Source organism: Psammomys obesus, unplaced genomic scaffold, assembly GCF_907164565.1.
Source record: "Psammomys obesus unplaced genomic scaffold, mPsaObe1.curated_primary_1811, whole genome shotgun sequence".
Lineage (NCBI taxonomy): Eukaryota > Metazoa > Chordata > Mammalia > Rodentia > Muridae > Psammomys > Psammomys obesus.
In genome coordinates this window covers 21,198,748-21,220,685 of record NW_026596034.1, presented here as the reverse complement: position 1 = coordinate 21,220,685, position 21,938 = coordinate 21,198,748, and the positions used below count along the sequence as shown (strand labels likewise).

The 21,938-nt window shown below is 50.9% G+C and overlaps 2 protein-coding genes across 2 annotated transcripts in view; both read left to right on the top strand.

The window, feature by feature from the left end:
* Positions 1–6,458: 6,458 nt before the first annotated feature.
* Rrad (RRAD, Ras related glycolysis inhibitor and calcium channel regulator) lies at positions 6,459–9,688 on the top strand. Its single transcript, XM_055621257.1, has 5 exons — positions 6,459–6,680; positions 6,825–7,259; positions 7,898–7,971; positions 8,076–8,280; positions 9,075–9,688. Exons 2-5 carry the CDS (start codon positions 6,893–6,895, stop codon positions 9,350–9,352), a joined length of 924 nt encoding a protein of 307 aa, XP_055477232.1. The 5' UTR covers positions 6,459–6,680; positions 6,825–6,892; the 3' UTR covers positions 9,353–9,688.
* A 3,515-nt stretch (positions 9,689–13,203) lies between these two features.
* The window catches only part of Cdh16 (cadherin 16), a 9,683-nt gene continuing 948 nt past the window's right edge, over positions 13,204–21,938 (top strand). The window contains exons 1-16 of the mRNA XM_055621417.1: positions 13,204–13,250; positions 13,971–14,028; positions 14,284–14,370; positions 15,097–15,252; positions 15,323–15,461; positions 15,787–15,945; positions 17,399–17,595; positions 18,129–18,251; positions 18,411–18,561; positions 18,898–19,125; positions 19,218–19,294; positions 19,369–19,557; positions 19,638–19,879; positions 20,416–20,549; positions 21,177–21,419; positions 21,551–21,658. Of these exons, the coding sequence (XP_055477392.1) occupies positions 13,984–14,028; positions 14,284–14,370; positions 15,097–15,252; positions 15,323–15,461; positions 15,787–15,945; positions 17,399–17,595; positions 18,129–18,251; positions 18,411–18,561; positions 18,898–19,125; positions 19,218–19,294; positions 19,369–19,557; positions 19,638–19,879; positions 20,416–20,549; positions 21,177–21,419; positions 21,551–21,658 (2,278 nt within the window). The 5' untranslated portion in view covers positions 13,204–13,250; positions 13,971–13,983. The remainder of the gene's footprint in view (positions 13,251–13,970; positions 14,029–14,283; positions 14,371–15,096; positions 15,253–15,322; positions 15,462–15,786; positions 15,946–17,398; positions 17,596–18,128; positions 18,252–18,410; positions 18,562–18,897; positions 19,126–19,217; positions 19,295–19,368; positions 19,558–19,637; positions 19,880–20,415; positions 20,550–21,176; positions 21,420–21,550; positions 21,659–21,938) is intronic.

Below are 21,938 nucleotides of genomic sequence, written 5' to 3'. Positions count from 1 at the left end.
TTTCTCAGAATGCTTTAGTGTCTTTCTTTGTGGACTCCTTTGGGGTTATGGAGTGGAGAGTGATAGTGGGTGGCTATGAAGGGTAGGTCCATGAGGTGCCCTCATCATTTCTGATTCCTCCCAGTGAGGCTGAAAACATGGCTCAGTAGTTAAAAGCACTTACTACTCTTAAGGAAGACCTGGGTTAGATTCCCATGTGGAATCTATAACTTCAGTTCCAGGAAATCCACTGTTCTCGTCTGGCTTCCACAGGCACCAGGAACACTCGTGGTACACATACATACAGGTAAAATACTCATAAAATAAGCAAGCTGAGCATGGTGGTGCATACGTTTAGTCCCAGCACTCCGGCAGATTTTGAGGCCAGCCTGGTCTACATAAGACAGTTCTGAGACAGCCAAGACTGTCTATATTAGAGAGATCCTGTCTCAAAAAAATGTTTTATCTCTTTCAAGTGTTTTGAGTTACCAAAAATAGCAAATGTGAAAAATAAAAAATTGAGAGAAATATATAAAAATACATCTAGATAGCCAAGCCACCAATGGATTCAACTCAGTAGATTTAGTTAGTTGACCTGGCCTGACACTGACCTTTGCGTGTGTATAGAACTAAATCTAGAGGTTCCTGCAGAAATATGACCCTTCACTTTAAGGAACCATGTCTTAGGCGATAGAAGTCTGTTGTCTTAGTTTCTTTCTGTGACAGTGTTTATTTTAGGGCTTATTGTTTCAGAGGGCTAGAGTCCATGATGGCAGAGCAGTGACATGGCAACAGGAACAGCTAAGAGCGCACATCTTAATCCACAAATTGGAGGCAGAGAGAGGAGGACAGTGGGAATACTGTGAGTCTTTTGAAACCTCAAAAGCAACCCCCCAGTGACACACCTCTTCCGTCTAGGCGCCTCCTCCTCCCCAGTCCTACCAACTGGAATACAAGTATTCAAATATATGAGCCTGTAGGGGGCATTCTCATTCAAACAACCACAACTGAATAACCACAGTTTTATTTTTTTAATCTGGCCCAAAAATGAGCCATTCTGATCTGAGGATGGTAGTGCATACCTGTAATTCCAGCACTTGGAAGGTGAAGGCAGAAGAGTCGGAAGTTCAAGGCCATCCTCTGCTACATAGTGAATTTAGGGTCAGCTTGATCTACTACATAAGACTATCTTAAAACTAATATCCAGATTTTTCAGAAACAGCATTTAGATTCTTCCCAAAATCTGTGTATTGTGTTTGGTTCTCTAGCTTCTATGGTTTTCTCTCCCCTTCCCACCTGTAGTCAGTTTTCTATAACTACACGCATGAAATAACTTACCAAGCAAGTTTTGGGGCTGGATAAATAGCCTGATGTAAAGAACATGTATTGCTCTTCTAGAAGAACTGAGTTTGGTTCCCAGATCAGATAGCTCAGAAGCACCTGTAACTTCAGCTCCAGAAGATCCAATGCCCTGTTCTTGCCTCTGTAGGCACTCAAGACACAATGTAGCATATACATATACATGCATATAAATGAAAATTAAATTGGGCTTTGTTTTATTTTGCTTTTTTAGAAAAGGGCCGGATAAATGACTCAGCAGTTTAAAGCATGTGTTCTGACCCTGGTCTGTTACTAGCACTACATGGTAGCTCACAGCCCTCCATAACTCCAGTTCCAGGGGATCTGATGCCCTCTTCTAACCTCGGCAGACACCAGGCACTCATGTGATGTGTGAACATATATGGCAGCAAAATTCATAAAACTAAAAAAATAAAACCTTTAAAAAGTAGGCTTATTTTGGCCTACTGCCTTGGAAGCTATAGTCCATTTTAGTTGGTACTATTGCTTTTGGGCCTGTGGTGAAATAGCACATTGGTGGCAGAGGGAAAAGAATTAAGGAGGGGCCAGGGTTCCAGTCTCTACTTCAAGTGCATTCTCCTGGAGACCTCTTACTATACCCAGTCTCTTAAAGTTTCCACCGTTTCCCTGTAGCTCCACTTGGCAGTATAATCCTTTGACACTTGGACCTTAGGAATCTTTTCAGATACAGGCTATAGCACCCAGCCTCCTACATCTTAATACTGACCTTAAAAACCAAATCCAGGAGAGGTATTATGGAGAAGTCCCACCGTCTGGTGTGTTTCTCTGTCCACTGGAGATTAGTCTAAAGTGAGCTCAGGTTTGAGGGGTTGGCACAGGGAGGTGGATTGTGTGTGCTGATTTAGCCTGTTGCTGTGACTCTTATTTGCCCAGTGGTGGTGCTGCTTAGTCTATTCCCCAGGTCACGACAGTGATACTCCTTTTCTCTCCTGAAAGGATCATGGGGAACCCCTACCATCAGCCCTCCCTGGGTTTATATCACCACAAGTGCTGAGTGAGAGAAGCTCAGATCTCTAAGATGATAGTCATGTCTGGGGCTTCTGCCTCCTGTTGGCCCCCTGCCCAGAGTGCACTTTGTCATCCAGAGAGACCGTCTGTCTTAGATCTTAGCCAGTTGGAAGCTCTTCCCCAGGACTCCACCTCAGGATTTCCTGCTTCTGTCTTTTTTCTCTGATGGGAATGCCCTTCCCTGTTGGAGCCCAGACGTAACTGTGGGCAGTGTCCTCATGGATCATCATCAGGGAGCCTGAGCCTTTAAAGAGCTGTCAAATTGTTTGCTTGTTCGATTGTTTGTTTTGGTTTCTTGAGTCAGGGTCTCCCTATTTGTGTAGCCCAGGTTGGCTTTGAACTCAACGGATAGCCCAGGCTGCCTCAGATCCAGTCCTGAGTACTGGGATTATAGACGGGTGCCACCAAGTCCAGCTCAGCAAATCACCTTGGTCCATGTGTTGCTTTTCTTCCTTATCTACACTTCGCAGGTGAGGAATGATCTAGGAGACTATCATAAAGGCTTCCAGCTACAGATAAAACTACTGCTCCCTTGCCTCCGTCCCAGAGACCTAAACCCATTCCAGACCCCAGCTCCTATCCTCAGAAATGGGGTGACCCACCAGAGTGACTAGGCCCAAAGATCCTTCCTAAACTGTAGGCCTCACCATAGCTGAACCTCAGCTTGGCAAGCTCATCTGAGGTGGCCATGATATCTGTATTCAGCCATGTTAAGGGTAGGAAGTTGCTTTTGAGTCATTCTGCTGGTCTTCCTGGTAGCCAGGCCACTGGGGTGAGAGACATCAAGCTGCTGGCATTTCAGTCCTTTTGACATTCTTGACTCATCTGTGCCTGGCTACTGGTGGGGGTCTGCAGGACACCATCTGTGAATACTGGACCAGCTCCCAAAGAACTTTCTGGAACCTCAGCTGTGCTGTGAAGGCACAGTAGTGGTGGGGGAAGGATAACATTTAAGGTCTCTGAGCCCTTCCACCACATATGTCTAGGTCTGCTATTTCTGGACTGTGATCCCTCAAGCCTCCGTTACTATATCTACACAATGGGAATAACAAACCACAGCTAACTGAGATGGCCTCGGGGGTTAGATGACACATAGAGCACTTATTTTCTCCCATCATCCTGCCCTTGACAGAAGGGTCTGGCACACAGGTACTTAGCACAGCTCAGTGAAATGAATGGATTGAGTCACAGAACAGCAGGGGCCCCTGAAGCAAGAGGGATGCAGTGTAAGGGAGGTTGGGGATGCTGAAGCCCAGCTGTATTCGTTATTTTTCTCCCTGGTGTGACACATACCTGACAAGAACCAATTGAGGGAAGGAGGGGTTTATTTTGGATTGAGGATATACTTCATGGTAAGGAAGGCATGGCTTCGGGCAAGTGAGGGAGCTGGTCACATTGCATCCACAACTGGGAAGCAAAGTGAAATGAGTGCCTGTCCTCCACTCACTTTCTCCTTTTTATCGTCTTGGACCCGAATCCATGGAACGACACTACCCGCATTCAAGATGGCTCTTCCTTTCAGAAAAGACCTGTAGATGCACCCAGAAGTTTCCGTGGCAATTCTAAATACAGTCAAGTTGGCAAAGGAGATTAACCCTCAAACCAACCCAGTTCTCTTTTCAACACCTGAGGCAGAGGGGAAGACCCCAAAGAGATTAGGTAATAGAGTTATCTGCATTGTTCATCTCCTGACCTTCCTCGGGACAGAACATTATCCTGAAGACATTGAAGCAGAAGCAAAAGACAGTCCACAGATTCACTCAGCCTGCCCTGTGCAACCAAGGACAATGAGAATATAAACGTGCCTGCTAAGATAGCAATATATGCCACTGTTGAGCCAAAGGCCTTATCTCCACATTTCATGCTGCGTCTCAGAGGTACGGACACATTATCCTTGGTCTACACAGAAGGAAACTGAGGCTCAGCTCGGACAAATCAACAAAGGTGACACTGCTAACAAAGTACAGAGCTAGTTCCAACCTCAGTTTGTTCCTTGTGGGACCAGGTGGCAGGAATGTAGCAGAAACTGATGTTAAGGTCATGTCCTGATATTGGATCGTGGGGCTTCTGGCTATACCTAGGCTTGTGATGATCATCTCTGGCCTGTTGGCATGGCCACAGGAATACCTGGGGTCTGAGTGGCTCTGTGTGGATGTCGTTGCCTTGGCAAAGAAGATACACTGTTGAGGTCAAAAGCTCAGATTACCAGAGGGGAAGTCAGCCCTGTTTCTCTGTATGGCCCCTTCCAGGAAGGTCTCCGCTATCCTACACCTGTCCTCTGCCAGACGTTCTCCTGGACACCTCAGGGTTCTTTCCAGACACGCCGTATGTGTGTGTCGTGGGGGTGTATGTGTCATAAACAGCCAACTAGGGTTCCTGCTTGGAAGTGGTGTGCTGACTCTAGATCCTGTCAGGAAAGGCTGAAGCCCCTGACCCCCTCTTCCCACCAACCCTTATCCAAGGAACAAAAACCAGCATGGACTTCCCAGGCCTCCAGGATCCCCCCCCCCCCTTCATGGAAAGGACACATAAGCAGACACCTTGGCTCAGCTTCTGCTTACTTCAAGGGCCTTAAGGACAAGAGGGCCCTGCATCATAAACTTCCTAACCTGTCCCCTAGCCAGTTTCCTCAATTCAAGGCCTTCTTGGGTGTTGCCAAGGAGACTGACGCAGCAGCAGAAAGTCTGGCTCAAGTCTCCATGGCAACATGCTACAGTCTACTAAGGTCCATCTATGATTTGTCACCTGAGCCCCAAATGGGTGCCCTTCCACCCCCACTGCAGTCATCACAAGAGCCTAAGAGTGAGTCCCTGTCCCTGTACGTCATAGCCTGTACACAGACAGATAATCAGTCAGACAGACAGACTACATCACAATTTGCCCAGTCTTCACCCTAGACATGAACAAGGAAGGAGCAGGTCATGATATCCAATTCAGGGCTTGGTACCTTGAGTCTGGGAGAGAGGCAGACCCAGGACTAGGCACCCAGGCACACCTCATCACCCCTCCTTCCCGCTGAGACTATCCCAGTTTTCACCCAATGTCTGAAAAGGGGGACTCCAAGGCAGTGGTGGCACTACATCTATTTTTGCCATTGATTAAAGGGTCTGGCACACAGGCACTCAGCATGGCTCAGTGCAATGAAGAAAGTGAGTCTTAAACAGACCCAAGGCCCTGAGACATAGTGCCTGAAAGCCACCCCTTGCCACACCCTGCAATTTATGCCCCTCCTAGGTGCGATGTTTAGGAGCAAAAGGCCCATCTTTGAGCTAAGGAGCAAGAACTTGAAGGCTATAAAGGGGCTGGCTCCCTCTGGAGTCCCCCACTGTCAGCCTGGATCTCACCGACTCTGGGCAACCTCATGCCCAGAAGCAAAATGGCTAGAGCCAGGATTAGATATTTTTAGCAGTTACTGGCAGCTGCTTGGCATGCTTCGAGTTAGGGTGGGGAAATGAGTTTGTGTTTTCCTTTTTTTCTAGCTCTGTAGTTTCTAGCCAGGAGACAAGCACCTAGTAGGCTCAAACAGAAAATTCCATTGCCCCCCCCCCCCCAACCTTCTAAGGAACCCCAGCGATTCGTGGATGACACAACCTTCAACATGAAGGCCAGTCAAACAGGGGGGGGGGGGGCAGTTTAGGACCCTCTAAATTCTGGCTAGGGTCCATGCCTGGAGGAATAGGTCCCATGGACTCTGAGTGTGTCCAGTCAATAACTTGTCTGTTGGCTTGGGTAACAGGCCAGGACTGAGCTCAGGAAGGATTCATTCTTAAAGGGACAGACCTAATTTTTCTCCAGAAAGAGTTGTACTTTACTGGTCCAGTTACCCCACTACTGGCACCACCACGCTGTACACCCGCCTCAATACACACTCCGCACCTCTATCCCCCCACCCCCAACCCCCACCCCCGCCTCTTCCCAGCTACCTGCCCCGCCCCTGGCGGGTTTAAGGTCCTAGCAGGGAGGTGGGGGATTCCCGGGGGCGGGTGGATGCGTCAGCTTCGCAGCAGCGTGGACCAGGGAGGATGGGGCGGGGGAGGGAGCGGGGGCGGGGGCGGGAGCGGGGGCGGGAGCGGGGGTAGGGGTGAGGGCGGCAGCCAGGCTAGTGGAGGTTTAAATAGAAGGCCCTAGAGCTGCGACCTAGCGCCAGCTGAGAGCCTGAGAAGGGAGCAGAGGAGAAAAGGGCCTCTGTCCTGGCAACACACGAGGGTCCGATTATCTGCCTGAACAGGGCTCTGCGAGTGCCTTCTTTCTGATCCGCCAGTGGTCTGTGCTGGAGCGCTGACCAGGTTCTGATAGCATCTGTGTGAGAGTTGGTGAGTGTCCTGACAAAGCAGGGTGGACGACACCATCTGGGCTGGGGGATGGATGGGGACCCAGGTCCAGCTAGGTTATTGATTAAGGCGTAGAGACCTCGTGGCTGGCAGGTCCTTCATCCTGAGCATCTTTCTTGACTCCAGGGTCCCCTCCTGCTCCTGCAGTAGAGCTACCATCCCGATTCCTGGTTCCCCAGACGGCGTCCAACACGATGACTCTGAATGGCGGCAGTGGGGTGGGCGGGAGCCGCAGCGCGGGCCGGGAGCGCGACCGCCGTCGGGGCAGCACCCCTTGGGGCCCGGCACCCCCACTGCACCGCAGGAGCATGCCGGTGGACGAGCGGGACCTTCAGGCGGCGCTAGCCCCGGGCTCCCTGGCAACGACTGCTGCAGGAACTCGGACGCAAGGGCAGAGGCTAGACTGGCCCGAAGGCTCCTCTGACTCCATCAGTTCTGGAGGCAGCGGCTCGGAGGAGAGAGTTTACAAAGTGCTGCTGCTCGGGGCGCCTGGTGTGGGCAAGAGCGCTCTGGCGCGCATCTTTGGTGGTATAGAAGACGGGCCTGAAGCAGAAGCCGCAGGTGAGAGAATTGGGCTGTTCAGAGAAAGATAGTTGGGAGACAGGGGCCTGAACTAAAAGTGGCGAGTACTGTGAGATTTCAAGGCACTTTCATAATCATGGAGAGACTGGAGGAGAAAAAGCCACTTACCCTTACTCACTCCCCGCCCCAACCTCTCCCCTTCCCACGTGCCAATCCTTGATGGGGGAGAAGTGCCCAGAATAGAAGAGTCGGGTGCTGGATATGACTCCTCTGTGACTTGGGGAAGGACATTTCTTCCTGCCAGAGGTGGTAGGGACAAAATCAGAAGTTTCTAGGAGAGGAAAGTTAAGTGGTCAAGGTCTCCAGGGGACTGCTGCAGGCACTGTGCTAACTCCAGCCAGTCTGATCACGCCCACCCTATGCCCAGACAGCAGGAGGGCAGGGAGCCCTGGACACCCAGTACTTCACTAGTTTGGGGACATAGAGGTGGAGGTCAGGCATACCATGCCCTCCAGCCCTCAGCTCCCAGGCTTGTCGTGTTGTTTGAACATAGCAACCATCCGCTAGTAGAGGAGAGTCGTCAAGGACTCTGAGAGGTGGGAGGTGTGCTCAGAAGAAGTGGACACTGGGAAGTTTTGACAGCCAACTGATAACTTCGCTATTGGCTCCCTCCCTAGGGCATACGTATGACCGTTCTATCACCGTGGATGGAGAAGAAGCATCGCTCATGGTCTATGACATTTGGGAACAGGTAGGATCCAGGGTGGGTCACAGGGCATGAGGAGAAGCAAAGCCGAGGAAGGGTCTCGATGGAAATTACAGGGTTGTGTGTGTGTGTGTTTGTGTCCCCTCCAGGATGGGGGCTGCTGGCTGCCTGGCCACTGCATGGCCATGGGGGATGCATACGTCATTGTATACTCAATAACGGACAAGGGCAGCTTTGAGAAAGCCTCAGAACTTCGGGTCCAGCTGCGGCGGGCACGGCAGACAGACAACGTGCCCATCATCCTCGTGGGCAACAAGAGTGACCTGGTGCGCTCTCGTGAGGTCTCCGTGGATGGTGAGTAGGCATTGGGTCAGGAAAGGGAGGGAGATCCTGGCTGGGCTGTGGGCCAGCTAGTCTTGGCTCAGCATGAGTCCCTGGGGATCATCAGTGGCTAAAAATGTTCAGGAAGAAAACTTGGTGTTGGAGGGTGGGGGAGATGCTGCTGGTCCGTCAGTTCCCAAAGGCCTACCTAAAACAAAGGGAAAGGAAAGAAAACAGATCTGCTAGGGGAATGGAGGCACACAAGCACCTTCTTCAGCTGTCCATGCCTGACAGGAGACATGGGTGGGACTGATGAAATGGAAGGACATATAGAGAATCAGGGGGTCAGAACCCGATTCCAGGCCCCACTGATCTCAGAGTAAGCCTGGTCCTTCCTCACCAGGCTTCAGCATCCTCCGTTGGGGCATGCAGTACTGAGTACTTCAAACTTAGTGACCTTACCCCCACCCCAATCTACTGGGCCATTCGTTGTAATAGCAAATCATAAAATACTTAACTGTCAAATAGTTTTCTCTTGCCTTGGTCCACTATTACAGATTACACTTTAAACAATGGGCTTTGAATAAATGAATGCTTTTACGTGGCCCACCATAAATATTGGGGGCATAGTCGGCCCATCAAGTGACTCCAGCAATGTTTGGGACTCTCAGGACAGGATCTGGGATCCCTGTGTCTCTAGGAAGGATTTAGGGTTTCTTCTTCCATTAGTAGGGAGTCCTTGAGTTGTAGCTGCCAGATATGGTCAGGGTCTGAGTTGGCATCCTCTGCTCCTTGTTCACTGCCACGTGTCTGCCCCCACCATACAGAGGGCCGAGCCTGCGCAGTGGTCTTCGACTGCAAGTTCATCGAGACGTCGGCAGCACTGCATCACAATGTCCAGGCGCTGTTTGAGGGTGTTGTGCGCCAGATACGCCTACGGAGGGACAGCAAGGAGGATAATGCCCGGCGGCAAGCCGGCACTCGGCGACGGGAGAGCCTTGGCAAGAAAGCCAAACGCTTTCTGGGCCGCATCGTAGCTCGAAACAGCCGCAAGATGGCCTTCCGTGCCAAGTCCAAGTCCTGCCATGACCTCTCTGTGCTCTAAGGCCCAGTGGGCCCCTTGCTGAGTGGGCCAGTGGATGGGTGGAGGGACTGGCCCAGCTAACTGCTCTAGCTGCCTCAGAGCTGGCCCGCCCTCTGTGATTCTCGGAACGGTCAGCTGTGCATGCCCTGTCTCGTGGTCATGGACAGACAGGCAGTGCTGACCAGGAAGGCAGCTGACTGTGAGATGCATGGGCAGGCCCATATGCATACCAGGCAGCCTGAACCCAGCTTGCAGACAGGGCTCTGCCTTTTTCCACGTGCGGACATGTGCCCTGGAGTGAGGCTGCTCTGGGGGGCTGCTGTTTGTTTACATGCAGATTTTTGTAATAAACACTATTTCCTGACAGCCAGGACTGTTGAGTATGTTTCCTTCACAGTGGTTTCAAGAGCAGAAAGAGCTTCTGAAATGGAGAGATAAGGGCTCCCTGCCCCTATGGCTTACTGTGTGGTCTTGATGGTCCTAATATAATCTTGATGGATATAACCAGCACAGTGGAGGGAACAGGTGGGAAGCCTATGATGGTTAGGAGAAGCATTCAAGAAGCAGGAGACAAAACCCCCTCCCAGCCCGTTATCCTTCTGCACTGGGGCCTGGCATTGTCTAGCTGACTGAAAAATTCTATTGCTTCTCCATGCTTAAAGGGAAACTGAGGCTGCCCAAGGACACACACTCTGCTTTGGATCTCACAGCCTGATGAGATTGTAGGCCCTGACTCTGCAGCATTTTTTTCCGCCCTGTTCCTTCTAACAGGTGGAAATCAGCCAAAGTAGGGACATGGAAGGAAGACTTCAGAGATGCGGGTAAGGTGGCTGGTGTTTAAGAGTGGGTGTTGAGGGAGGCACACTCAGGTCCTGTTGGCTTCTCCACTTCCTGGCTGAAGTTTTGCTACAGGGCTCAGTGTTCTCCCCTCTACGAGTGCCTGTGCTAACACACTGACTAGTTTTGTCTTTGGCAAGGACAGCTCCCTAGAGCTCTCCCTGTCTGGAAAGCAGATTTCACATTCACATTTGTATAGGAATGTGTCCTTCTGTCTGCCATCACTGCCTCCCCATCCATTCAGGCCCTCCCAGGAGTGGAGCATATGACTCCCTATATTACATTTTTTTGAACAGAACCTGGAGCCTGACACATTCTTTTAGGAACGTTCTCTACCACTTAGCTACTTCAGCCAATTCGTTTTAAGATAGGGTCTCTCTAAATTGCCCAAGCTGGCCTAGAACTTGGCAGTCCTCATGTCTTGGCCTACTGAGTATCTGAGATTACCATCAGGCCAATTCTTCGAGACTCTTTTTCTCTCCCTCCTTCCCTCCCTCCCTTCCTCTGTGTGTGTTTCGCTATATGTCACTGTGACTGTGTATGTATGTACACAGGCTGGTGTGTATTTGGAGACCAAATGTAGATGTCAGGTGTCTTCCCCAATTTTCCACCATATTCTTTCAAACAGGGTCTCCCATTGAGCCTGTAGCTTAGCGATTGGATAGGTCAACTGACCAGCAAGCCCCAAGGATCCCCCTGTCTCCACTTTCCCAGCGCTAAGGTTACAAGAATTTCACCTGGCTTTTACATGGGTGCTGGGAACTGAACTCAGGTCTTTAATTCTTTACAAACTAAGTCATCTCCTCATCCCTCCATCACCCTTCTTGACACAGGTGGCCTCATAGGAGTTTACGTGTAGGAGTCTCCACTTACCTACAGTTTCTTTGGCATGTCTTGTTTCAGTTACCCTTGACTGGCTACAGTCTAAAAACATGAAGAGGAAAATGCTAGGAATCAATAATTCATAACTTTTAAATTAGATAATGATCTAAATAATGTGATTAATTCTTAAGTCATTCAGGATGTGAATCAGCCTCTGTCAGGAGTATCCATGCTGTATATGCTACCTACCTGTTAGTCACCTAGAAGACATCTCAGTTAGCAAGTCAGCTCTCCTGTACACAGTGCTGGTCACCAGGCAACCCTTATAGGGTAGTGACACTGGCAATTTATATATGCCAAAGAGAAGCTATAAGGTGCTTCATTTAAGAGAAAAAGCATGTGTTGGAAGAAACACCATATATAGGAGGTTTGGTATTATCCACGGTCCAGTCATCCACTGGGGGGTCTTGGAATGTGTCCCCCATGATTAAGGAGGACTTCTGAACATGCTTTTAGGAGCGAGCATTGCCACTTGGTGAATGCTAGGAAGTGGCTAAGTGGGTCTGCTCACTTCCAAAGCCTGGAGGTAGCCTGCGACAAGCCTGGGGCAATGTTTCTTCATTCCCTTGGGATCCCTTCAAACCTGGTTAGAACCCTAGTTACAGCTCAAAAAAGGTTTGAAGGCAGCTCCTCAGTGGATGTCTTAAGGGGAACCTCTGAGGCTTCCCCACATCCTCCCCAGGCAGTATTAACTGCTCAAAGCTTCTGTTGCTTGCACGCATGCGTGCATGTGTGTGCGCGCACACACACACACACACACACACACACACACACACACACAGAGAGAGAGAGAAATGTGGAAAGCTTGCTCTTGCAGGTGAAGGTCCCCAAACCTGAAGAGGAACCTAGGCAAAGGGCAATGTGCTTAGCCTCTCCGTACCTCTGTGTATGATAAGGGGACAGTTCCCTTTTCAGAATGAAGTGGATGAAATAACAATGGAATATGCTCAGAGATGGTCTGGGTGCTGGTTAGTAAGCACTCAGTATGTGTGAGAGCCCCTTCAGCACCCCCACACACACATAGTACTAACCCAGACTTGGTGCCTCAGTGATCCCAAAGCAGACACTCAACTTGTCCTGGCCCAGCTTCCATCCTGGAACACTAACCAGACACACCATGAAAATCCTCAAAGAAGACCCCAAAACATGGAAGGACAGTGAGAGGTGGGAAACCAGGATCTTCTTACCTTCTCCCCTCATCTGAGACTCCTTGTAAACAAAGCCTCTCTTGGATCTGCTTGGCAGGCCTTATGGGGGAGGTGAGGAGGCCCTGGTCAGCCTGGCAACTAACTCCCTCAACGTCACATGATCAGGCTCAATCTCCTCTTTTCTACTTACACACATGAGATGGTTCAATGCTTCACCCTTGTCAGTTTCAGGGGCCATTGTGAGGCTTGAAGAGCTTTGGGGGAACCTCTCAGGCGTCTGGTCCCATCCACTGGTCTCACTAATGTGTGGTCTAGAGTTCCTAACACCCACTTAGGGTCATCTGCCCTTCGGGTTTCACTCTCATTCCTTCTCTTGGCTCCACAAGCCACTTGGCAATATTTGGGGCATGAAAAGGTCATATCCTGCCCAGAGGAGCTGGTGCCGTCTGTGCATCAGCAGAGGCAGCTCATGGCGTGGAATGGGGAAACTACCAGAGGTAGTTGTAATCCAGTCTGTTAGTGTAAGGGCTTTCCTGGAGAAGGGGTGATTTTGTTCTGGTTGCTAAAGCATAAGTAGGTACTTATTATCCTAATAAAGGGTGGGAAGAGCATTTCAGGCAAAAGGAACGGTATTTGCAGAGATCTGACTACAGGGGCCACCACTCAAATAAGTGGGGTCTAGTCTGAAGCCTCAAAAAAAAAAAAAAAAAGTTACATTCAAACCCAGAGGGCTAGGAAGTGCTCATTGGGCTGTGTCAAGGTGGGAGTGACAGAGCAAGATCTGCCCACCTCCTAGGGCTGGCAGTCACGGATGCTGAGCAGTCCTGGATTTCCAAAGTCAATAAGTAACTTGGGGGTGGGGGGACGAGACAGAGCCAGGCCTGCTGCTATGGGCCCAGTGGCATTTTCCACTCCTGAGCAAGTGTGGCCGGACCGCCTACCTCCTTAAGTGTCCACCTTGTGTTGCTCCACCTAACCCAACTTGCCAGAGCTCCCTGAAGAAGGATCCCTCTCTCCTGGAAGCTGGACCAAGGGAAAGGCTTTGGGCATCAGTAGGTGAAGGACTGGGAGCTTCTTGGGTGGGCAGGGTTGAGGCTGGGAATAGGGACGCTGCCCTATCCTTCAGATATCTGAGTAAGAATACTCAGAAATCCAGCTTACAGCGGTGTGTGTGTGTGTGTGTGTGTGTTGCACATTCTTAGCTTCCTGCTGAGATCTGCAAAATGTAAGATGAGAACAGAGGTCCTGCCCCAGGGGCAGTCTGTGTGTGGAGGTGGCGGTGGGAAACAGGATAATCCCCAAGGCCGGAGCCACAGGTCCTCTCTTCCAGAAGGACTCCTCTCGTGGTCAAGTCCTTCGTGACCTTGGCCAGGCTCCGCCATTCAAGCCTGGCCTGAAACATGGAACAACTGGAGGAAGTGGCTATTGTCTGTCCAACTGCTCATTTCTGTGATTTGGTGGGCTGCTGAATAATTGCCCGCTGGGGATCTAGGAGCTAAGTGGGGAACAGGGCTGTAGCAGGAAGGGGAAAGGGGCTTGGAGGTGAAAACTTCTACGGAGCTGTTTATAAGGGCAAGATCCAAGAGGCAGGATGGTTGGGCCTGAGATTTTTCACTTGGTCTGACGGAGAAGTTGAACATTTGCAACAGAGCCACAGTCCAATAAATGGATAAGCGGACAGTAGGCCATAGTGAGATCCCTCTGGCCACATAGATGGTGTAGAGCCCTTCTCCTGCCCTTCTTCACTAGATTCTCATTTCCATGTCCCTCAGGCCCACCTTGACCATGATCTCTGCCTGGTTGTGGCTGTTTTGCCTCTCTGTTATTCAGGTGAGCTGGGCCGTGCGTCTTCCTTTAGATCTCAACCTTGGGGGTTAGCACCTGAGGCCCCACTCCCGCCTACACTCATCGAATTATCCACAAGACTAGTGTGGGAACTGGGAATTCAGAGTCGGAGCTATGGGCCTGCTGTGGAAGCAGGAAGCCTTAGACTAGAATGGATGGCTAAGACCTGGTATGCTGGGGAAAGGGACAATTCCCTCTTCCTCCAGTGCCCATGGAACAAGGTGAGAATTTCCCCCACAGGCTTTCACCACCGAGTCCCAGCCGGCAGAGCTGCATGTGGAAGTCCCTGAAAACTATGCTGGAAATTTTCCTTTTTACATCATCAAGGTGAGCCTGAGCACAGGGTGGCTCCCCTTTACGTTCAATATCATGTGTCTCCTACTTGCAGGGCCAGTTCTCTTTCCTGTCATGGCTTTTCTCTGAGCCCTGCTTTCTAGAGAGTGCGTGGATCAGTGTGAGTAACTAACAAGGGTCTAGTCCCAGAGCAGAGCTTTGAATTAAAGAACAGAAAGGACAGTACTGGGTGTGGCAGAACGTGCCTGCAGTCCTAGCACTGGAGAGGCTGTGAAAAGAGGGTGAAGAGTTTGATGCCAGCCTAGGCTACATCGTGAGGCCTTGTCTAAAAAGGAGAAGACACATTGGGGGAGCTGTTCCAGGCTTGGACAGAGGGTACCAGGGAGCATAGGGAAGTATCAGGTACTAGAGGAAAATTCTACCTCTAAGGCTTTACTTACCGGATTTGAGGTCCCACGCAGGTGCCACCTCCTTCTGAGACTCAGTTTCCCCATATATAAAATGGAGCCTGTCGATCAAGGTGGTATCTTCTAGGCCAGTGGTTCTGAACCTTCCTAACACTCCAATGCTTTAATATAGTTCCTCATGTTTTGGAAAACCTCAACCATAAAACCGTTTCATTGCCACTTCATAACTAACTTGCTACTGTTGTGAATCATAAGGTAAATATGTGATGTGCAGGATATCAGTATGCAGCCCCTGAGAACCACTGAGTCTAGCCCTGCCCCTAGTTCTTTTGCCTCTGTTCTCTCCCACCAGCTACCACTACCCCTTGGGAGGGATGAAGGCCAGATTGTCCTATCAGGGGACACAGACATGGCAGCTCAAGACCCCTTTTCTGTGGATCTAGATTCTGGCTTTCTGGTGGCAACGAGGGCCCTGGATCGGGAGGAAAAGGAAGAGTATCAACTGCAGGTATGACAGAGTAAGGCATATGGACAAGCAGGCAAGACAGAGCTGGGGACCAACTACCCTTTCCTTCCAGGTCACCCTGGAGTCTGGGGATGGACTTGTCTTGTGGGGTCCACAGCTTGTGACTGTGCATGTGAAAGATGAGAATGACCAGGTACCCCAATTCTCCCAAGACATCTACAGAGCTCAACTGAGCCAGGGCACCAGGCCTGGTGAGTGACAAGGACAACCACTGTGTGGTGAGGTCAGGTAGACTCTGATAGAAACATCAGACAGGAAAGAGACAGTTACCACTGACAAATCAGCAGGGCTCAAGCTTGTCCTCCAAGTTTGTCCCATTCTGTGCTCTCCAGCTCCGTTAATGGTTCCATCTACTTTGGGTCTCAGTTTGCTCATTTGTGGAATGGGATGAAATTCAGGCTCACTGCCAGACCTCCATATACGGTGATGAGCATAGATGGAAGCTCTGGGAAAAGAGTGGGAGGTACAGGAGACTCCCTGTCCCTACTGTCCCTTACAGTGTACCCCTACCCACAGGGGTCCCCTTCCTCTTCCTCGAGGCTTCTGATGGGGACGCACCAGGCACAGCTAACTCAGACCTTCGATTCCACATTCTGAGCCAGTCCCCAACTCAGCCTTTACCAGACATGTTCCAGCTGGACCCTCGACTCGGGGCTCTGGCCCTTAGTCCCAAGGGTAAGCAAGGACCAGGTTTGATGGAGGGAGGGTCAGGGAATGCTGGAGAAGGGTCCTCTAAGCTGTAAGGGATGGGTAGGTTGGAGCTGAGATGAAAGAGAAAAGGGCATTCTAGGCAGAGGCCAAGGCCGGGTTATGTACGGCGAGTTTAGAAATGGGATAGATAAGAAATCAGCTAGGAATGGATGAAGAAGCTGTAGTTAAGATACTTTGGGAATGCTATCAAGATAGATCGACCTCTGGTGAGTTTGATTAGAGGTACAAGTTAGGGTTAGAAGGATAAGTGAGTCGGTGATACCTTAACCCAGCTAACCACCTTTTCACTCACCTAGCCCCCAAATGATGTGTGCAGCCCGTTTGCCCAACATTTGCTAATCCATATACCCTCCTATCCTTATACCCACACTCCCACCCAGTCAACCATCCATTCCTTCAGCCTAACACCTACCTATCTGCCCTCCTCCTGACCCTGGTAATCCAATTACTTCACTGGTCCATCAGCCTTTTACTACGGAAGTTGCACTCTGTCAGGTACTAGTTGAATGCTCACAATGGCGACAGGAGAGACGATGCTGTAGTGAAGAGCACTGGCTGCTCTTGCAGAGGCCTCGGGTTCCATTACTTAGCACCCAAGTGCTGTTTCATGAATGCTGTAACTCCAGTTCCTGGGAATTGATGCCCTCTTCTGGCCATTGCTGGTACTTGCACTTATGCAGGTATACACGTACACATAAATAAACAATAAAATAAATAGTTCTTTAAAAGACTATCTCATCTCTTAGTATTTTTCTTTCTTTTTATCTTTTTGAGTCTTTTTTGCTTTTGGTGTAGGTGTTTTGTTTTGTTTTGTTTTGTTTTGTTTTGTTTTGTTTTGTTTTGTTTTGTTTTGTTTTTCAAGACAAGGTTTCTCAGTGCGTAGCCCTGGCTGTCCTGGAACAAGTTCTGTAGACCAGGCTGGCCTCAAACTCGTAGAAGCCACTGACTCCCAAGAGCTGGTATCAAAGCATGCACCACCACTGCCTGGCTTCTTCTTTGAGTCTTTTTTTTTTTCAAGTTTTTTTTTTTTCGGTGGGGGGGATGAGGGTGAGTCTCTTAAAAAACTATTTGTGTATGTATTTAGAGAGAGAAAAAGAGAAAAATAGACATATAGGTATACATGGGTATAGATATGTCTATGTGTCACACGCATGCCTGATGCCTATAGAGACCAAAAGAAGACATCAGGTCCCCCTGGAACTGTAGTTAGCACTTGTTAGCTGCCATGTGGTGCTAGGAATACAGCATGGGTCCTCTGGAAGAGCAGCCAGTGCTCTTGAACACTGAACCATCTCTCCTACCCCCAAGAGTCTTTCGAACACCTGTAATGTGCTTGGCTTTCTGTTTGGTACTGGCTGAAGATGCTTTGGGCCTTGCTGCCTGGGTCCATACTCAGCTGACCTTTTATCCCTTCTAGGAAGCACCAGCCTAGACCATGCCCTTGAAGAACCTTACCAGCTCTTGGTACAGGTCAAGGACAAGGGTGACCAGCCCTTAGGCCACCAGGCTATGGCCACTGTGGAGGTCTCCATAGTAGAGAGCACGTGGGCACCCCTAGAGCCTGTTCACCTGGCTGAGAATCTCAGAGCTGCATACCCACACAGCATTGCCCAGGTGAGAAGTGGTTATCAGCGGCTGAAGTAACCCCATGGCTAGTGCAGCTGAGCCACACAGACACTTGGGAGGAGTGTCCAGGACTCAGCTTGACCCCCTTTCCTTCCTTCATGTCCCCATAAAGTGTGCAGTCCTTCCTGGGAAATAGGCTTGCAGTCCATCATCTGCTGTCTTCTGGCAGGTGTGAGTTTGTGTTCTGACATCCCCAGCTTGCCTATGACTTCCTCAGGGAAAACAGCTGCCAACTTTCACTGCCATGGGGATTGTCACCCAAGTCAGGAATGCCTCTGGCCTTTTCTAGCAATGCCTTGGGGTCAGGCCCAGACTGAGAAAGCAGAAAATAAAATAACCTGTTCATTTAGGCGCTTCAAGCAAGGTTCAGGCTTGGACCATGGTCAGGTTGTCACAAGCAGAAAGCCACATGCTCTTAGGGTCCAGCCTTCTTGCCTGGGAAGCAGTTGGGGGAGAAAGACTGACACAGATCCTGTCTGCCTCTCTGCCTGGAGAGCCTTCATGTTCTGTCCTCCTCCCAGGTGCGCTGGAGTGGAGGAGATGCCCATTATCAACTGGAGAGCCAGCCTCCAGGCCCCTTTGACGTGGATCCAGAGGGGAAGATCCGTGTAACCGAGGAGCTGGACCGGGAGGCCCAGGCTGAGGTGAGGTGAGAGGGAACCCCTGGGCAGACAGGAGCGTGCTCTGTTACACCCCACAGATGTTGAGGCAATGAGGACAGCCCAGAGGAGATGGGACTTCAATCCACTGTAGGCTGGAGGCACCTTTGGCCCTGCTCTGAAGCTGTCCACTGCCCACTACAGTACCGGCTCCGTGTCCGAGCTCAGAATTCCCATGGAGAGGACTACGCAGAACCCCTGGAGTTGCAGGTGGTGGTGATGGATGAGAACGACAATGCACCTGTCTGCTCCCCACATGGCCCAACAATCAGCATCCCTGAGCTCAGCCCCCCAGGTGGGTTATGGGCCTTGTCAGGAGTGGAAACCATCCCATCTTGCTTCTTTGGGATAGATCTAGCTTCAGAGTTATATATCAAAGCCAAACACACCACATGTGTTTGTGTGCAGACACACATTCACACGCACACACACCCCGAATACCTCACTCACACAGACACATCACACACAAACACACTCACACACAAACACATACACACCACACACACACACCAGACACACACACACATACACACATACTTACCACACTCACACGAGCAAACACACATACTTACCGCACAAACACACACATACACAGACACAAGCTCAAGTGGATGGGGCTCTTATCTTACAGGAACTGAAGTGGCCAAGCTGTCAGCAGAGGATTTGGATGCCCCTGGATCACCCAATTCCCACATTGTGTATCAGTTGCTGAGCCCTGAGCCTGAGGAGGGGGCTGAAGAAAGAGCCTTCGAGTTAGATTCTACCTCGGGCAGTGTGACACTGGGAACTGCCCCACTCCACGCTGGCCAGAACATCCTGCTGCAGGTGCTGGCTGTGGACTTGGCAGGTGCCGAGGGCGGTAAGTACGGCAGTACCCCCGTAGTGCGTGACCTTGGCCTCTGCCCCTCTGCTCCTACTGGAACCTCACTGACAAAGCCTCTCCTGCATCAGGCCTCAACAGCACATGTGAGGTGTCAGTCGTGGTCACAGACGTCAACAACCACGCCCCTGAGTTCGTCACTTCCCAGGTAGGCCAATGCAGAGGTGCGGAGATCCTTGGCAGGGTGCTGGTGGTATTTACCAAACATCTCCGTCTCTCCAGATTGGGCCTGTAAGTCTTCCGGAGGATGTGAAGCCTGGGGCTCTGGTGGCCACACTCACAGCCGCTGATGCTGACCTTGAACCTGCCTTCCGCCGTATGCACTTTGCCATTGAAGAAGGAGACCCAAAAGGGATCTTTGACCTGTCCTGGGAGCCAGACTCTGATCACGTCCAGCTCAGACTCCGAAAGGTTAGGATGTGGGCAGGTGGGGAAGGGTCACAAGTGTGCCACCCTGACCCACACAGTGACCCAGAACTCACTGCTTCCAGAACCTCAGCTACGAGGCAGCCCCCGATCATAAGGTGGTGGTGGTAGTGCGGAACGTAGAGGAACTGGTGGGCCCGGGCCCAGGCCCTGCAGCCACAGCCACGGTGACTATACTGGTGGAGAGGGTGGCACCACCCCTCAGGCTGGACCAGGAGAGCTATGAGACCAGCATCCCAGTCAGCGCTCCAGCTGGCTCCCTCCTGCTGACCATCCAACCCTCGGACCCTGTGAGCAGAACCCTCAGGTGAGCCAAAAAGCTCTTCCCCTTACCTAGCCTGGACTTCCCATGCTCCCCAAGGATGACTTTAACACCCCAGAGAAACCCATTATCTTTATGGCCTAAAATATTCCTCAAACTATGACTAATGCCAAGGTTCTGACTCCTGGAGGGTCAGAGCTGGAAGGAGTAGGCAGGTGTGGTAGAAGGTCCCCACAGGACCTCTAACTATTCCTCCTTAAGGGAGCACCTCCACCCAGACTGAAACTATGCCTGGAGCTGAGTCCTCCAGACCTCTTGGCAGGAGGCTACAGACTAGGGAAGCTGAACCAGAGGCTGCCCCTCACACCCCTGACAGGTTTTGATAACCCTTCCCCTACCCACAGTTCTAACACCCTATCACCAGCAAATTCTGGGCTGGTGGACTCACCAGCACTGTTGTTGTCCACGAATCACAGAGAGGATACAGGATTTGATGAGGCCACACCATCCTGGGAATTTCTGGGCAGAAACTGGTTTACTGTTCCAACGCCTCCCCAAATGCGCCTTCTTTTTGGCCTCAGGTTCTCCCTGGTCAATGACTCAGAGGGCTGGCTCTGCATCAAAGAGGTCTCAGGGGAGGTCCACACAGCCCAGTCCCTGCATGGTGCCCAGCCTGGGGACACATACACAGTGCTGGTGGAGGCCCAGGACACAGGTATGATCAAGTAGCCGTGGAGTCCTTCTCCAGGGACGTCAGCTCCACTTGAAAACTTCATATGAAAACCACCCTTCAAGTGGATGTTCAAAATTCTCCAACCCTGTCCTGTGGGACTCTCTGGCTACCAACTCCAGGAAGAGACAAGGCAATGGACATTAGATTAGGAAGGCGGAAGGAGGGCCAGGAGCTGTGTCTGAGGCAGGAGTGCTAAGATGGACCAAGAGGGACACTGAAGCCAGGGGTGGGGGTGGGGGAGCTGTGAATGGCATTATTAATAGGATGTACAGCTGGCTCTGGGAGGGCAAGTCGGGAAGGGTGCAGCAGGAGTTCCATGGAATTCAGATGTACTTCTGCATAGCCAGGGCATGTCTGAGCGGTAGCATCCACACACAGTAAGATAGATTTGGCATCCAGAAAGATATAGGTGGGCCTGATAGCTGTTCAAATAGTGAAAGGGTGAAGGACATGATGAGGACGAGACTGATGGGGGCAATGACAGGACAGGAAGAAGGAATTGGGGTGCAGGAGTATGAAGGAAAGCAGAAGAGTAAGGCTGATGGGGTGTGGGGTATATGGGGACCAGCCTGGGTTATCTAGAGTTTATCCCCATCTTCAACAATGCAGATGAGCCAGGACTGAGCACTTCTGCCACCGTTGTGGTCCATTTCCTGAAGGCCCCTCCTGTCCCAGCCTTGACTCTGGCCCCTGGGCCAAGCCGGCACCTCTGTACACCCCGACAAGACTATGGTGTGGTTGTGAATGGGGCCAGTGAGGACCCTGACCTGGCCAACAGGAATGGTCCCTACAGCTTTGCTCTTGGTCCCAATCCCACCGTGCAGCGGGACTGGCGCCTCCAGCCCTTCAATGGTATGTGGCAGCGGGGAGGGAATGAGGCCATGGAGGGTAGGCTGTGAGGTGGGGTGGAGTTGAAGGTAAGGGAACAGCTTGGATGGAGCCTGTGCAGGCTAGCGACCCTCATCATTTTCTCCACCCAACAGATTCCCATGCCTACCTCACCTTGGCCTTGCATTGGGTAGAGCCTGGTGAATACTTGGTACCCGTGGTTGTCCACCATGATGCCCAGATGTGGCAGCTCCAGGTCCGAGGTGAGACTAGGACTTGCGTGTGACCAAAGTTGTCATCTTTAATTCCTGTGGGAGCCATCAGGATACAGGGGAAAGAGCCTGGGTATACAAGACGCCCTCTCACATAGATAGAACATGTCTGCGCACACTTGCACATCTGTAGCTGGGCCAGCATACCTCTGTATATCTACCACATGCACAGATGAGCATGTAGCTTCACGCAAACATACCTACACAGGTGTACACAAAAAAAAAAAGAAAGAAAGAAAGAAAGAAAGAAAGAAAGAAAGAAAGAAAGAAA